Source organism: Silene latifolia, chromosome 9, assembly GCF_048544455.1.
Source record: "Silene latifolia isolate original U9 population chromosome 9, ASM4854445v1, whole genome shotgun sequence".
NCBI lineage: Eukaryota > Viridiplantae > Streptophyta > Magnoliopsida > Caryophyllales > Caryophyllaceae > Silene > Silene latifolia.
In genome coordinates, this window is record NC_133534.1 from 33,417,663 (window position 1) to 33,435,783 (window position 18,121).

General features: G+C 37.9%; 2 protein-coding genes across 2 annotated transcripts; both read right to left on the reverse strand.

The window, feature by feature from the left end:
* Positions 1-5,108: 5,108 nt before the first annotated feature.
* LOC141599528 (endo-1,4-beta-xylanase 5) lies at positions 5,109-8,196 on the reverse strand. The gene is made up of 8 exons (XM_074419564.1): positions 8,028-8,196; positions 7,809-7,843; positions 7,532-7,661; positions 7,171-7,343; positions 6,899-7,000; positions 6,535-6,681; positions 5,801-6,439; positions 5,109-5,491 (listed from the first exon to the last, which is right to left on the reverse strand). The coding sequence occupies exons 1-8, from the start codon at positions 8,107-8,109 to the stop codon at positions 5,156-5,158; spliced, it is 1,644 nt and encodes a 547-aa protein (XP_074275665.1). The 5' UTR covers positions 8,110-8,196; the 3' UTR covers positions 5,109-5,155.
* Positions 8,197-9,005: 809 nt separating this feature from the next.
* Positions 9,006-16,209, reverse strand: LOC141599529 (synaptotagmin-1-like). Its single transcript, XM_074419565.1, has 12 exons — positions 15,724-16,209; positions 14,371-14,469; positions 14,211-14,261; positions 13,983-14,106; positions 13,236-13,354; positions 13,032-13,133; positions 11,878-11,952; positions 11,177-11,253; positions 10,829-11,075; positions 10,280-10,615; positions 9,632-9,763; positions 9,006-9,508 (listed from the first exon to the last, which is right to left on the reverse strand). The coding sequence occupies exons 1-12, from the start codon at positions 15,856-15,858 to the stop codon at positions 9,368-9,370; spliced, it is 1,638 nt and encodes a 545-aa protein (XP_074275666.1). The 5' UTR covers positions 15,859-16,209; the 3' UTR covers positions 9,006-9,367.
* Between the last annotated feature and the right edge of the window lie 1,912 nt (positions 16,210-18,121).

Genomic DNA, 18,121 nt, shown 5'->3' on the forward strand with positions numbered 1-18,121 from the left:
CGAGATTCACATCAAGCGTTGACTCTTGATCAAACATTAGGGAATGACTTGTTGGGTGGAGCCCAAAGTTGGCAATCGGGTCGGTTACGGGTAGGGTTAAAACGGGTCGGGTCATGTCGAGTTCGAATTGTATCAGTCAGTGACGGGTTCGGGTAGGTTACAGTTTAAGTAGGGTTGGGTCATAACTCATAAGTGGGTGGCAAGTCGGTCAGGTCATTAGTGGGTCCGTAACGGATCTGGTTATCAGCATATATTTTATCTTATGTATTAGTCTTTTATGGCTAATTTATGTTTAATTAATGTGTAGGTGTATTAGTTGTAGTTTTAAGAGAAAACAATTAAAATAAATGTCAGTTTGGCCCTATTTACACCATTATTAAGCTAGTTCATCATCAAGTCATTCATCCGATTGAGTCAATATCGGGTCACGGGTCGGATCAGACAGGGTTTGGGTTAGAAAAAATAAGGGTGTTATCGGTTATCGGGTTAGTCTCAGGTCGGGTCGATTTCGATATACCCAATTTTCGGGTACCATCGGGGTCGAGTTTCGGGCAGGGCAATGAGGGTCGGGTTCCTCAGGTCAGGTAAGCTTTCGCTAAGCAGGCGGAGCTAGAATTTGTACCCATGGGGCGAAAAATTTCAACGGGGGCAAACGGGTTATGGTATAAGAGAAATTCGAATTTTTTTCGAAAATTTCGACTAAAACTTTTGCAATTTCCATCCGTCAGCAGGGGAGCGCCCCTACTAAGTCCCCCTAGCTCCCCCACTGGGTGGAGGTAGAAATGGTAAGTGGGTTAGGGGGGGTATGAGTCCAGTCATTTCGACAATACTATATACTCCCTCCTATTCTAAATAACTCTCCCTATTTTTTTTCGTCTATTCACAATAATCTCCCATTTCCTTATTTGGCATAGTTTTATACATATTTTAATCACCCCACCCCACCACAATACCCACAATACTCATATTTTATCTTATTTTAATCACATTATCCCACAACAATACTTATTTTAATCATCTTACCCCACAATAATACTTATTTTAATCACACAATACCTTCTCTATCTCCAATCTTCCACCCTACTACAATACTTTACCATATAATACTCCCCTCCTTTAATTCCCGTGCCCTCCATAAATAGAGAGGGTTATTAAGAATACGAGTGAGTATTTCATTTTGAGTCAACCTGCCAAGGTCATTTCGAGTTTTGGAATTAATTTTGAGTGATCTGTTGTCATTTTCGGATTTGGATCATTTATATGTAAAGTCACACCAAACACTTTGTCTAGTAGTTAGTAAAATGGAGGTGGAGATTTGGAAAAATGAATTCCTCAATTTCTTTCTTATAAGCGTTATAAAAATCTCTCAAACAAAGAAGAAATTTTGTTCTGTTCAATTCAAGTTCAGCAGGTTCATAGCTTTTATCTTATTAGATAGATTAGATACATTTTGACTCTAATTCTTTATCTCATGCTCATAAAATTTATGTTACGCTTTTTATGTTTTGAACTTGACTATGAAAGAATCTATGGAAGATGAAAGAAGTCATTGATGACTAACAAGAAAGCTTGAATTAAGAAAGAAGATTCTAGAAAGAGAAGGAATAAATAGAAAGTGTTTCTGTATATTGAATGACTAATAATTTACAAAAAAATTGTGGTATACCTATTAGGATAGAGTACGGATCGGGCATTTGATCCAAAGTGCTAGTTCGGATCGGATATCCATATTAGAAATCCTGGAGTTAGATATCCAATATCCAAACCAAATGTCTCGGATATCCAATGTTCGGGTATCCAAAATAATCGGATCGGATGCGGATATCCATACTTTTGAATATACTTTAAAATTAAGTTTGAAACATGATTATATTCATAGTTTTACATGAAATTTTCTTTCGTATTCTTATTCCAATGTTCTCGCTATAAAATTTAAGTACCACCTACATATTTCTCTAATATTTTAAACATTAATTAAGTTGTTGTATCAAATAAAATTTTATTTTCTCAAAATTATACTAGAAAACTATAGTTTCGGATCAGATCGGATATCCAAATGTTTTAATTCTAATATCCATATCCAAACCCAAACCAAAGATTTCGGATCAGATATCCAAACCAAACTTAACTTTCGGATTGGATATCCAAAAATTCGGATCGGATTCGGATCGGATATCGGATCAGTTTGGATAATCGGATTTTTTGCTCAGCCCTAATACCTATACAGTGGACTATACAGCTATACTGTTAGAGTGCAAACTCATGTCCCACATCGGTAGAATAAAGATGGAAGATCATCTTTATAAGTGTCCAGAAAATATAATAGTACGAGGCCTTTTGGGAAGGAGCCCAAGAGTAAATCTGTGAGAGCTTGGCCCAAAGCGGGCAATATCGTACTATTATGGATTGTGGACACAGATGCAGCAGAGGCCCAACATGGGATATTCACGCTTCCGCACAACAAGTGGTATCAGAGCCCAAGGTTCGACTTGGGCTAGACACGAGGATTCATCAGCAGGCCCAAGACTTGAAGTTGTACACTGTAAGGCATGGAACTCCTAGCTCGGGGTGAGTCCTTGAGCAAGCCCGGTCCAGGGTTAAGTGGATGAAAGGCGTCATAGGTCTTCCGGGACAGAGACCATTTGTGTACTAGAACTGTTGATCAGGTGGACTCTTATCAGGTTGGGTGCCACGGGTCTGGTGGGTCCTTTTCAGGTTGGATGCCAGAGACCGTTTGTGTTCTAGGACTTCTGAAGTGACGGACCCGGTTCAGGGTATATTGGATGCAGAGGATGTTCGATATGCATGTGGGGCACAAGGACATACTAGTTCAGGAACATGTGAGGGCACTCACTTGTCCAGGGTATATTGGATGCAGAGGATGTTCGATATGCATGTGTAGCAAATCCCCAAGAAGGGCACAAGGACATACTAGTTCAGGAACATGTGAGGGCACTCACTTGACCAGGCGGTGACATGTGGTGCAAGACATGGCTCGTGGTAGCATGGTGTGTCGGCTAAGGGGAGGTTATCAAGACTTGTGATGTTTCGGGTATCTAGATTTGGGGCTGTAAAGTGTGGGAGTCCTCCATAGAGATCAAGGTCCGAGTCAAGATGATGGTCCTTGGTTTGAGGGGAGGATTGCTAGGGTGCAAACTCATGTCCCACATAGGTAGAATAAAGATGGAAGATCATCTTTATAAGTGTCCAGAAAATATAATAGTACGAGGCCTTTTGGGAAGGAGCCCAAGAGTAAATCCGTGAGGGCTTGGCCCAAAGCGGATAATATCGTACTATTATGGATTGTGGACACAGATGCAGCAGAGGCCCAACACGGGATATTCACGCTTCCGCACAACATATACTTCTAACAAACTATGACTCAAGCACCTAATTCAAGTAACTAAGTAATTGACTCAGGTTACACCAACATCCCCCTCAAGTTGAAGGGTGATAAAATCACTCCCAACTTGTCTAAGAAAGCATGATGATGTGTATTAGGCACAGACTTGATCAGAATATCAGCGTGCTGAACAACAGTGGGAATGTATGACAAAGTAATCAATCGAGCTTGTAGTTGCTCTCTAACAAAATGACAATTCAGATCAATATGTTTCGTCCGTTCATGAAAAATTGGATTTTTAACAATATTGGTAGCTGCTTGACTGTCACATTTGACCGGTATGGGTGTTATATCAGGAACAACAAGTTCAGTGAGTAGTCTGGTCAACCATGCTAACTCAATTGTCAATCTTCTCAAGGATCTCTACGCTGCTTGAGCTGAAGAAAGACTAACAGTTTGTTGTTTCTTGAACTTCCATGAAATGAGGCTCCCACCAAGAAAAACAACATAGCCACTTACAGATCTTCTGGAATTAGGGCAAGCAGCCCAATCAGCATCACAGTAGGCAGTGAGAGTGTAATCACAGAATGTGTTCAAGAGAATGCCTTGAGCAGGTGATTTAAAAAAATATTTAAGTACATGTATGACTCCTCCCCAATGAAGGTCAGTAGGAGAAGACATGAACTGGCTCGCGTGTTGTATAGCAAAACATATATCTGGCCTAGTATGGGTGAGCCAAGGGAATACTAGAATCAACTGTGAACTTGACATTATTATCAAGGGGAGTCACAGATGAGGGCTGGTGTAAACAGTCAAACTGAGATAGTAAGTTAGTCACTCTTACACTGAGTGATAGCCATCCCAAAAGCAACTTTAGTAAATTCTAAATCCAAGAAATAGTGCAGAGTACCAAGGTCTTTGATCTGGAATACATCATTCAAAAAAGATTTCAAAGAAGCAATTTCTGTTATGTTATCTCCAGTAATCAAAATGTCATCAGCATATACAACTATGAAAACATGAGAGCAATCTGAGACCTTGAAGAATAGAGAGTAGTCATTCAGTAATTGTACATATCCTTTGGATTTAAGGGTAGAACTGAGCTTAGAATACCACTGTCCAGAAGCCTATTTCAGTCCATAAAGTGACTTAAAATCTGCAAACAAGATGAGAATCAAACAATAACAAACTAGGAGGTGGCTTCATGCACACTTCTTCATCCAGATCCCCATGGAGGAAGGCATTATTTACATCTAGTTGTGTGAGAGTCCATCCTCTTTTCAAAGCAACAACAACTAAACTTCTAATAGTAATCATTTTGACAACAGGGGAGAAGGTTTCAGTGTAATCAATCCCTTCTTTCTGTGTAAATCCTTTAACAGCCAACCTTACTTTGTACCTCTTAATAGACCTATCAGCTTTATGTTTTACTTTGAAAACCCACTCACAACTAATGGACTTCTTCCCAGGTGGAAGAGAAATTAAGAACCAAGAAATGGCTTGCTGCCACTCAGGAAACACAATAGCATAGCTTAGATATGGTCCAAAGTACATAGCTTAGATTAATATGTGTTATGGCCAGGATTTGTGGTTCGGGGGCAAAAACCTCCAGCGGAGGCGAACAAGTAATGCCATAAGATAAACTCGAAAAAAAAATCGTAACTTTTAACTAAAACTTGCGAGATTTTCATTTTTCAGCAGAGGTCGGGGAGCACCCCGGCTAGTTCCCCTAAATCCGCCAGTGTGTGTTAATAGAGCAAAGAGATTTAGTCCAAAAATAGGAAAGCTAACAATTATAAATATGATGGATTATTACACTTGTATGTTGAAAAACTTAGTTTCATGTCCTTGTGTTAAGGAGAATGTGGAATTTGCACTTCTATTTCCATATTCAACCAAAACTTTATACTCCCCTAAGAATCCATGAAAGTTAAATGCACCAAATTTATCAGTATTTCCCTCTACTTTTCCTGTTTGCCATTCAGATAATAACTTATCAACAACGTCTCCGGCTGGGAGGTTATCAAAGTTGTTATCTGTAAGACACATTTGATAGCATCCCCCTGGGTGCAGGGCTGTCCATAGCATCAAACCATCTACCGACTTATGCGAAAACCCTTCTCGCAATACTTGCTCTAGGTAAGTAGCCTGCATGAAAAAGTATAAAGCATCTCATTCGACTTTGAAAAACTCGGTCATTATGTTTTGGACTTCTGGTATGAAACATGCTTCTTGGTGATTTAACGGTGAGTTACTTCGACACATAAACATTGAGTTTACAATTGCCGGATTTTATACTGCCTCTCATCCAGAACAAACTACCACTTTTCAAAATTCTGCTCACATTTGTGGGCCTTGCGTAGTTTGGTCTGGATGGGAGGGAGTACATCTGTCAAAGAGCGTCATAGACGTAATTAAGTTAAACTATCTACTGAAAATATATAACTAATGTTTTACCTGTGTATACTTGTCAAGGGTATGGGATATATCAACCTCAGTTAACCAAACAGGAAGTCCAAGGGTACCCAACTTATCTAGGATACCTCTAATCAATGGGGGATTTGGTTTAGTGAAATGCCCTTCTAAGCCAATACCAGCCATAGTAACACCCGCTCTTTTAAGATCCCTTAATCTCTCAACATAAGCGTCCACACTCGAATTAACATCACTACAAGTCTCAACAACATTGAACTCATTCATGAACAAAGTCGCCAAGGGGTCAGCGCAATGCGCAGTCTCGAAGAAGCTTAATGTGGCATTAGGTCCAAGTCTTTCCTCATAGAAATCAAAGTGGAGCATCTCATTGCTAACATCCCAATGGATGAACTCTTCCTTGTATTTGTTCATTAGGCTTGTTATTCTGGACTCAACTGCTTGTTGGAGTGCTGGGCCGACTAGTTTTGTGACCCATTTTGGATTGTATTTTGGATCCTCCCAAAATATGTTGTGGCCTCTGGTTGTTATTTGGTTTGCTCTGACGAATTCAAGCATCTGATCCGCTAAGGTGTAGTTTGTTTTTCCGGGTTCAGTTTCTGTGGCATACCACTTTAGTTCATTCTCAAATACTGCTGCATTGAATCTCTTCAAGAACCAATCCTGCAACAAGTTCATCAGTTTTTCACTCAGCTCGTTTTCTCAATTCAATTCAGTTCAACTCGATTATTCAACTATTTTAGTACCTAAGGACTAACCTGGTACGGCATATTTCCAATAATTGTGGCTGCAATGGCGGACCCAAAGGGAAAATCATTTGAAGTTTGCTCTATAGTTATTGCAGCCCCTTCCAGCTTCTCTCCACGCAAACTCGAAGCATGAACTGTCACAAAACGCTTGCGCACCTACAAAAAAGGATATAAACAATTTCTTGAGAACATACGAAAAAGGCAAAAACTTGTATAAGACATGATGACGAAATTTTTAAGATTTTGGTGGGAGTTCTTACGATCTTAAGATGAACATTGAAGACTCACCTAAAACCTTAAAAACCCATTTTGACTTATCACAGGAAAAGACTTACTAAAAAAAGTAACACTAAAATGAGACTCATCAGATTACTTTGTTAATAACAGCTTGTTGATTCAATCTCCACTGCTCTTCAGTAAATGGCTGCAAGGACGCGCTAGCAATCGATATACTGATGTTCTTCCCATCGAAATTCTGTAACTCATTTGATCAAACATGCTAGTTAGGAACAGAAATTGTCAAATTTGAGTCTGATGTATCGGTATCAACTGATCACAGTAGACACTGCATACTGTGTATGATCTTTGAATATTGTTTCGATCACTATCATCCAAAAAAGAAATTAAGAGGACATAAGTATGTACCTGTAAAAAGAGAATTGAAAAATGTGAAGGTGATTCCAAGACAAATCCACCTTTAAGAAAAGACCAACATCCTTGCTTTGCAATTACATTGCCTATACAATTATATGTCGCATTTTCTGCTTGTAAGCGTGCCTGCAATTGAGAAGAGTCGGCTCCTTGTATCATTAGCCAAGCTGTAGAATTAAGTAAGCAACAGTCAGGAATACAAATCTGCTCATCGCTTCTGAATGATCAATGTAATTCTCAACACAATTATCATCATTGGTTTATTTAGAAACAACGCTTTAACTCGCTGTAGGTGGAATCCATCGAGTTACCAGGGTAATGTTGTATCGTAAATATGATAAGAAGGGAGAATTACCAGAGAATGTATAGAATCCAGTGGAGAGATTGTGCAGCAAAAATGTGGGTGAGGCTGCATCAATGCTGGATTCCTTGTAGTCTTGGAGGATTCCTCCATTGTAAAGTGGGGCCTTCGGATATTCTTTGCACTGTAGTCTCGAAAAAAAAAACACATTTACACTTTAATACAGTAGTGAAATTCACTGAATTTATAGCATTTCAATAAAATGTAGTCACGTATATTCAACAAATGCTCTATGAATCCAGTGAATGAGAGGGAGTATGAAAGGAAATACCTCTACATAAGCAGAGGAATCATAAAGCGGTCCATCTGCGACAAAACCATGCCAATGTGAGATATGGTAAGCTTTCACGGTTTACAAGTGAGTATTTGACCCGGACCTTAATAAAAATGAAAGGTAAAACCTATTCTTCTAATACGACCATCTTATTCACCTTACTGCCTAATTGAAGGGGGAAAAAATACGGAGTAATGACGAGAATTCTATAATTACCATAAGAAATGACATAAACTAATCCCTTAGTAGAGAGTAAAATCACGATATAGAGAAGCAACCAAATACATATTGTGTTCATCTGGGGATACTGGAGTGTGAGTGTATGCCAAAAATATACTGTAGGAGAAAAGGACAGTATACAAGTCTTGGTAGTAGTAGTTAAAAATAAAGTGGTTATATATATAATCTTGGATGTGGAGTAAATTTTATTGGGAAGAAGTACAAATAATAATGACAAACACTAAATGTTTGGAGGAAGAGTTCACAAGGTAATTAGTTGAATGGAGATGTATTCAGCACTCAGCAGGCTGGCCCGTGCATAGTCACATGTGACTAGTAATTTAGAGATGCTTTTATATGATCAACCTGTGTTTTCATTGTTTACCTTCTCTTGGCGCTTGTCCATTACTCGGCCACAACACTATCGTTGTTGACGACTTTCTAGGTAAGAAAACATCGTCTATAAGATTTGAATAAGATTGAGCAAGATTCACTTATTGCCCCTGTTATCCCTAATTACCACTTAAGTTTGTTTAGCTTTAGCTTTTATTAGAGAAAATAGTCGAAATTAGCAATGCAGGACTCGATAAATTTGAACTACCTAAACGCTGTTCATTTAGACCAGGAGTTTACTGGATCCCCTTGCTGACTAGTGACTCGAGGTTGGGAGTAAGAGCTCCTTACTCCAAAGTGAGGTTGAATGTTCTATTCTTAACCACAAGTATGCTCTTTTGAAAAAAAAAAAAAAGTGACACCCTCATTTTAGAAAATTTTGTGTCCAAACCCGCTAAAAATAACGGCCGGATGGGCCGGGTTATTGGGCGATATGACCTATGAACAGCTCTAACACATACAAGTAAGACATAATGATCCCAAAGAATTTTATGGGCCCGTGACTTGCCACATAAGACATATTGTCACAAGCTTTATTTCTTAAGCTTTACTCCAACGCAAGACCACCTTATTACTGAATGCTTCAACTTCAAGCAGTGAGTTTGCATGCTGCAAAAGCAATGTGTGCCTTATTCTACAAACTGTGATGTACATTGGTATTACATGTCTTCTCATGAAACCAGCTAACATAAAAATTAACACACAGAAATGTTAGCAAACCTAAGCTGCTACCGTGCAGCAAAAGATTTCTAATTCCCCAATTATCACCTTTCGACATTTACATAAATTGAAAATTTATGGAACTGTACTTCGATTCACACAAGTATTGTTGTTTGTTATAGAGCTAATGAGTTGGCCTCACATGTAACACCGTCTTATATAAGTTTTTGTGTTGTTCAGAACTCGGTAGCATCTATCATCTTCCATGTACGAGACGGGGGCTTTTAAGACTTAGGGGGAGCGGTTCTCCACTGAAGTTCGACTTGAATCTGCCCATTCTTCGAGTCTATCAGATTGTACTTCTCATTGATCCGTTTGTTGCTGACAACGTCACTTAAACTGATATCAATGTACCCTAACGATTCCTGAAAACCATTCCGAGTTTGCATAAATTATCACCATTCATCAACAATAGCAATAGAAGTAACAAAAACTGTAATAAGTAGTTCCAATATCCATGAATGGAGATGCAAAAAACTTGAAATTACCTTGGGATGAAGTAAGCCCATTCTTGAGGAGGTACTGTAAACTTCTACATGCAGTTTATCATTAGTAGGAGGCTCTTGCAAAACAAACTTAAACTCTTCTTCCCATCTTGGATCTCGGTTTTTCTTTATCGTCTACAGCATACCAGATAAACGCAATAATTTTATAAATGTACTGTGTTTTTCACCAAACTTGTTGAGCTTCTAAAATTCTCTGAATAAACTTGTTGAGCTTCTAAAATACCAAAGCGGACAACAGAATTTATCATCCAGAGAATCAGAACAAAATGACATTTTTCAGTTGACAAACAGTTCATCAGCTTACTAGAGTACAGCTATAACACCAAAATTGGGTTCTTTATCATGTCCACAAACCAAAAAATTAATGGCAATTCAACAATATCATAGAATTGCTAGAAAAAGAGTGCAGAAAGCAACAATACACCAGTTACTACAGACCTTCATTACCAATTCAGATTTTTAATTACTGTCGGGACTAGCTAATGAGATGGGTTGCACGAGAGACTAGCCCATTCCTTGTATGTTTTTCAATTAAATTTTATAACTTTATAAGGTTAATGAATTAGTCTCAGTCATTGTTTCGTGTTTATTGAACAGGACCAAAACAAATTGCAATAGATTATAAACTACCTTGGTTTTCCTCTCCTCTCCTCTGAGAATGACACGGGCAGATGGATTTGTATGATGCTTTCCTTCCAAATCTTGACCTTCGTGCACAATCACAACAAGGACCCCTCCACCAGCAGGTGTTCCTTCTGGAACTTGTTCAAGTTCAAAATTTGTTCCAGAATCCTCCTCAAATGCTTTGTATGTCAACTCAACAAAAATCTGCCCACGCGACTTTTCATTTTGGGGATCATTTGGATCCATAGTTTTAAGAAGGTCAAGAGTAAATTGTGTGGGTTTATCAGGGGTAAGATCTTTCAAAGAAACCGAATTCGTACCCATTTTGTCAGGTGACCCAACCTAGTATATCGATAAGAGAAAGCAACCGTTCAGAAATGATTATAAAAAAAAAATATAATTAAAGTACTTTGGTGCAAAAGGAGCCACAGGAGAAGCTTTTAATGTTGACGGGTTTTAAACCCTGGTCCTGAGTACCAGCATTCACTCAGTGACTTTAGCAGCTAGCGTAGAGGAACAGCTCATATAATTAAACACTTGATGACTGGTATTTACCTGCTCCCAATCATAGACATTTAGAACTAAAGATTGGGTCTCTGGATCTCTAACAGAAAATTTAAACTCCTCATTCCATTCAGGATTCAAGTTCTTGTGCTTCACAGCGGTTTTCTTTGATGGAGCTTTATCATCAGTGAGCTTTAGCTTCACATATGGGTCAGCCCCACCCATTAGATCTTTCTTTCTTAACTTCGCTGCTTTAATAACTTTGACATGTAGGATACCAACAGGTTTCCTCATAGCTCTGAAAATTTAAAAACCAAAGTAGAGATCAATACATGTAAAAGTGTGATCATCAGACACCATGTCTATAGAGAAGAGAAGACAAAAGGAAGAGGGTTATACTTCACTGGATCCAGGATAGGCACTTCTAGTGTACGAGGCCATAGATACATTTTAGCAACTTGATCTTTGATTTGCTCCTGTCAAAGAGAACGCAAAATTTATTATTAATTAATTAAAAGAAAAAAAATCGGCAAAACTAAGTAATGTAAACGGTAATTCCAACTCCTAGTTAGTCGGAGCAAATACAACTTCCCTACTACATATAGCTTGACAAAATTCATGCAATTCATCACAAATTCACAACCTAGCATTTTTATAAAACCAGGGTCCATGAATTTCTAGCCAGTGCAAAATGCTACCATGAGGTTTTGGAAGGTAGCAACTCAAGTGCAAACACCACTTTGTGATCAACGGAGAATCGATTGGAGTACAAAACTTCTACTACCCGTAATTATTTTACCAGCCTGAAAGTTTGAAACAAGATTCTAAGAGACGAGACAGATAGTGTATGTGCAGCCAGTTAATTCCCTTTTTGCAACATTAACACTAACAGGCCAACAAGGAACTGTTTTACCAAGAGCATAATCATAACAACCGGCAGCTTCAATTAGGCATGCAGATTTTAAAGGACTAAAAAATGAAGACACAGTGGCAGATATCCTAATTCCTAACTGAACCCACATCTACAATATCTTTCCGCAGTTTCCTGTCCAAGCCTACAACAGAATAAGAAAGAAGTCAAGACCTCAGAAACAATGTACCTGGACAAATCTGTACAGGCCCGGAATCGACATAAGATCAGCTCCTAAAACCTTCAACCCAAAGTCAACATGTGGCTGCAGGGCAAAACATGAATTACTACACCAATAATTAACATATTGACATGAGCAAACAAAGCTAGTTTTTTGAGAGCAAGTATTGACAACAAGTAATGCCCACGAAATGCAAAGGCAGAAGCAGTCAAATGTGTAACAGACTCCCTTCAAAAGAGTAATATCATGTAATATCATTTATAATTAACATTAAGCAATATACTTGATATGGAACAGCATCAGTAACTTAAGAACCATGAAGATAAGTTATATAATATGATGACAAATAGACTATATCAGTGTCTATAAGGTACATAGTCTGTGGAGCAACTTCATGGGAGATAAAAATAAAATAAACATGTTAATGGGCCTAAGTAAATACTCCGTGGTATTTTTTCTTTTTCAGAAAGAAGCGTCAAACTGAGCATTTTCTGAAAAAAAAAAAAATCCTTCGTGTAAAGCAAAGTAACCCAGGTAAAAAGATTGAAAATTAATTAATAACTCAAGCTAAATCACTAAGGCCTTGTTTGGATACCAAATATGGAGGGAAAGGGAGGGAAGGGGAGGGGAGGTGGAATGGTGGGTTAGAGTTTTCCCTCCAAATCTTCCCTATGTTGGAGGGGAATGGAGGGATCCATTTTCCCTCCCCTCCAAATCCCCCTACCCCCATTTTCTATCCAAACAATGGAAATTGCCTCCCTTCAAATCCCTTCCCTCCCTTTCCTTCTGAATCCTTCTATCCAAACAAGGCCTAAATGTGTTTTACAACTGGCTTTAAGGCACAAGTAAAAACAAATTATTTCAACGCATGTGAAAAGGGAAATTAGGTCATTAGTGTGATGATAAATTAGAGTCCATCAAGATCAGCGCAGTTGCGCAGAAGTACATCAAAATTGGGGTCAATTCACAATATGAAACAAGAGGGTATACATTATTCTCTCTCAGTTTCTCACAGCTGAGACAGGGTCAAAATCTATTGTACAGTACAACAGTAAGCAGTTATCTATTCAGAAGCTAATAGGACAGAAGATTTTTCGCAAAGATAACATCTCGGGCCTTGACTACTAAAGAAGAAACAAGAGCATGATGTGTACAGCACAAACCTTCTCCATAAGGGAAACATATATTTTGGCAAAACATGGGAAGCTCGGGACCAACGGCTTTAAAGTGATACGAGGAGCAGCGAAAACTTGAAGATCCAACACCTGATAAAATTACAGAGAAAGGAGGTCATCTCCACCAGTCAGCTTCACAAACTGAGATGAGGAAGCCAATTGTCCTGTTTTACAGAATAAAAGTCAATTTACCTGAGCAGTGGCTCTTAAACCGAATGCTTTAACGGCAACCAAAACATTTGGATTCCCTGCCCACTTCAGAGATGGCTCCATTATCAACTCTTTCTCATCTGTGACATAGACTTTCATTCCTGCAAGAATATGAACAGATGATAAGAAACAGCTGACCAAGAATTTGAAACAACTCAATAGATTATAAGCATTTACTATTTTGAAATAGTATAGATTGAAGCTGACTGTGCAGCATGGACAACTTTTCATAATCACTAAAGTGGAACTCAAAAGTAAAATGTAATTTTAAAAAGGGATATTTCGCTCATGTCATAGCAAAACGGGAGATTCTTCATCCAATTAATCCACCTACTTGATTCCAGATAAGCTAACAATCCTCCTTAAAACTATAGGCTATCACAGGTCACAGCATTCTCAAGGGATAATTTTGTCATATGTAATACAGCCCAAATTTGGATATGTTCTAACTTTATCTTGATTATCCCATCCTTCTTCCACAAAATACTAGTCGCAACTCGCAAGAAGTATAACCTTGGAGATAGTAACTAGCTAAACTATCCAGACTCAATACGGTCAGCAATCATCATCTCTAAGCTTCAAAGGCATGGTTGCACACAGCTGAACACTCTTTAAATAAGAAGATAGTAGTACGTATTATTTATTAAGATTCAAACATACTTGTTAAGTTTCACATTTATTTTCTTCCTTTAATCACTATATTAGTTAAGGGATATAAGATTGACTGACCTTGAAATGTTGGTGGCAGGGACCCTAAACTGAGCTTCACAAATTCAACAGAATCAATTTTGTATTTTGGAATTTGTTCAGCAATGATAGGCGTGGCAATGTCCTTTACAGTCTTGCATATTGCCTGCATACAAGTGAACAGTAGCAGCACACTGATAGTTTAGACAACAAACGATGATTGACCAAAAACAAATATGTACTCCCAAGATCTAGAAAACTTAAAGATACCTTGTCCAGATAGGGCCACATTTGAGCAATAAATTTGTTCAGCCAATCCATCTATTCAAAAAGATAAGTACAAGAAAACACAACAAGCTGCTATTAGATCCACGAGCCTCTTAATTAGCGTGCCTAATGACAGCCAACCAAAAAGACAATAGAAACATACGCGATCAAAATCAGGGTTCTTAACCCAGAGGGGGATTTCAGGGAGCAACCGCTGAAGCTTTTCCGCATCTTGCTCTGCCAGTGGCTGAATATCAGGGTCCTGGTAGGATCAAATACTACCGATCAGAATGTTCAGAATGCTAACATATTTGTCATAAACTAGCATCGTCAGAACAGAATCCACTATAATTCTATCAATATTTCCCTTTAATCCCCAACTGATCCGCATATCCACAAACAAGAGGCTTGTCAGTTGAAACTTGAAAGCCATCTCCTTCAAGAGTTAAAAGAACAAACACGAGGAACGAAGATTGGATGAACTTTACTATATATACTCAAAAAGAAACTGATAACTACAGAAGATTATAATCCCAGTAGCCAAAAAAAAAAATCATGTGTCCAACTAGATTGTATGTGCACAAGGTGGTATTCCACATCTAAGAGTAACAATTGACATGTACTGTAGCCCAAATACTTGTCTGGGCTCAGAACTCAGCGGCTCCCGTGTTTCTTGTGAAGAGAACGACAAATAAATCCAACTAAAAGATAAAGACTTGAACACCTAACATTGACATCTTTCCATTGCAGTGTTTAAGAGAGTGAGCAAATCATGATAAGGTACTGATGAAGAAAGCAAAGCAGAAGCCTTAAATTCCATGCATTAAAATTGCGATAAATTACATAAGTCCCAACAGTCCAAAATCAGATATCATCGTCAATACAAACGAGGTCCAAATGTTTCACTCGCGCAACAACGAACATGAGTGCTAGCAACAACAATGAATGGAACAGGGACTCCAATTATTTGTAGTTTGTACAAATTAGTACACTCAAACCCCAAATCCCTACTTGCTTCCAAAATGACCCAAAACCCCTCTAAATTACACTCCATGTCAAAAAAAAAATCAATACAAAAACACATACTCCAAGCAATATATGATAGTTGTAGAAACATCAACATCACTCATCAGTAGCCTGCAAACAAAAATGGTCTAAAAAGGAAAAAGACGATAAGAAATCCGTTTTACGCACAAAGCATATTTGATAATGACCTTAAATGGTCACCACACCAACATTCGTTCTATACCAACAAACACTGTCGCATCAAAATCACTAGTATAGCCTACTGTATCATACATTCATACCCCTTCCACCCCGATCATTTGTTTACATTTTTATCCTCCGTGAGGGCCAAGAAGTATTGTAATCAGATTGCGAGAAATGGAGTACATTATAACAAAAAAAAAAAAAAACAAAGCAACACATCATATCATATCAAACATTTTACCCAAAAAACAAAGCAACACATCATCATAATAATAAAACTAAATAAATGAAGAAAAATAGTAATTACCTGAGCATCTGTAGGCTGAAAATAAATGAAAGAAAAGTATCCAACTGTAAGACCAATTACAATTCCAATACCAAATCCCACAAACCCAAATATAAAACTGAAAATGTTCAATATTGGACTAAAAAACCAACTCATCTTACAAACTTTTCAAAAATTAACAATTACCCAGAAATTATCTCCCAAAACCCACTTCAAAATGATAAATCTTTGGATCAAACAAGTGAAAAAAAAAAAAAAAGGTACCCAGAAAAACCCTTATTTTACTAACTTAATTGTGATTAGTTAGGAACAGAGGATTTGTTAGTTTTATATTAAGAGCTTAAAAGTGAAATTAGTTGGTGAAACGCTTGGAATTTTGAGAAGGGATAAAGATCGACATTATTGACGGTATCAAGCTAAGTGTAATGCGACGTGAGAGGAAAATGAATAACATGGTAATAAAACGGAGGTGTTGGGGATAGTTTCGCAAATGTAAGAGTAGGTGTCCTGAGAGACGGTAGGGATGTCAATTTCACCCGCATCCATCAAAACTCGATCCACCCGATCCTAAAAGATGGATGAAAACCCGACTTAAATGGATGATGGATGGATGACGGATGAAATGGATGTGGATGACGGATGGGTTGGATGAAGAAATTTCACCCGCTATCCACCCGACATCCATCCATCACCCGATTTTATTACTTTTTATTTAATTTTTTTACATATAACACATTATTAAGATATAAAATATTTAAATTTTCATATTTATCTACTCTCAATATAGATATTTTGTGAACTTACCAACTAGAAAGTTAAACTAAGTAATTATCTAACTTCATTTTTGTAGAGAAAAAAAATCATTATTTTTTTAAAACTTGAAATATAAATATACACAACACCCGTTTATCACCCGATCCACCCGTTTCATCCACGGATGATGGATGGATGGATGACGGATGATATGTTTCATGGATGACGGACGGGTTGGATGAGATTTTAAAAGGACGGATGGATGACGGATAAGGCTTCACCCGACCCGAACTCGATCCATTGACATCCCTAAGAGACGGTCTCTTAATAAGCTTTAGTGAGAGACTATTGTACAATTTTAAGAAAAAGTGATACTAAAGGTAATAAAATAGGTACAAATCATGATTAATGATAAAATGGGTACATTTATTATGTAAATAGGTACGAAATTACTATGTTACAATCAACAACAAAAGTGGTATGGAATACTAATAAAAGGGTACGAAATATTGGTCTCTCAATAACTTAGTGAGAGACCGTCTCTCCCAAGTTTTAGTGCAAATGTAAAGCGTTATTACTCCGTATTGTATTATTTTTTTATTTATTTTTTTTGGTACATACCGTATTGTATTATGTGGTGTTACGAGAGACACGCTGTATAGCCGTATAGGTCACCGACTCGCCCTTGTTGTAATATGTTTATGTCGATTTCTCACAAGTTTAAAGAGACATTGTTGTATAGTCCGTACTTTATTTCTGTGGGAGAGTTGGTTTTTCTTAAGACGGAAATATTCATTTATATCTGAATACAATGAGGGCATCTGCAGCAGGAGCTGGACACCAGGGCACCACTAGTCGTAGTCCTGGTTCACAGTCAAGCCAAACCCAACCTAACACAGGTCAGGCAATGGTCCCTAGAAGGCTAACAAGATCAAACTATCAGCTACCAATCTGGCCAGCTGATAGAGTCCTTAATTAAGTTAGCAGTCCATCAAAATCCAGGGTTAGTAAATCAGCTTAGCTCAGTTGGCATCAGAATAATAAAGAAACTCGTAGATGAGATGTCACTGTCAAGGTTTCCTCATTTGATCAGGCAAAGACCAAGCCAAGGATTCAAGGCCTTTGGAAAGTATACCATAAAGACAAGGCATCTTTTGCTCACTAAAAGAGCAGTTAGAGCCTTGAGACCACAAGGAAAGCAAACTGTCCAAAGCCTGCACCAGAACAAGCCAAAAGAGAAGACTGACAGCCTGAATTACCTTGTTTACCTATGCTTTTTACCTTAGTTGACCTTTGTAAAATATTTATCTTATGTTATGTATTTCCTAGATGAATTTGTAGCCCTTAGATCACATTGTACTCAACTGTAAGCACGGGCTGGCCTATATAAGGATCATTGCCTCCAACTGAGAAAAACAGGCTTTTGATGAATGAAAACTAACCTTGAGAATTCTCTCAACCAAAAATCAACTTGTGCTTTGATGTAGTTGAGTCCAGGCCTGTTAATTAACTTGTGCATTGCTGTAGTTAATTGAACAAATTCTGTTGGTATAAATAGATTAATCATGTGCCTTGCTATGGATTAGCTTAGTTGTGTTGTTTCAAGTTTGAGTCTTTAATCATGTGTCAAGCTGTGGATTTGAGTCTTAAATTTATTAAATTATCA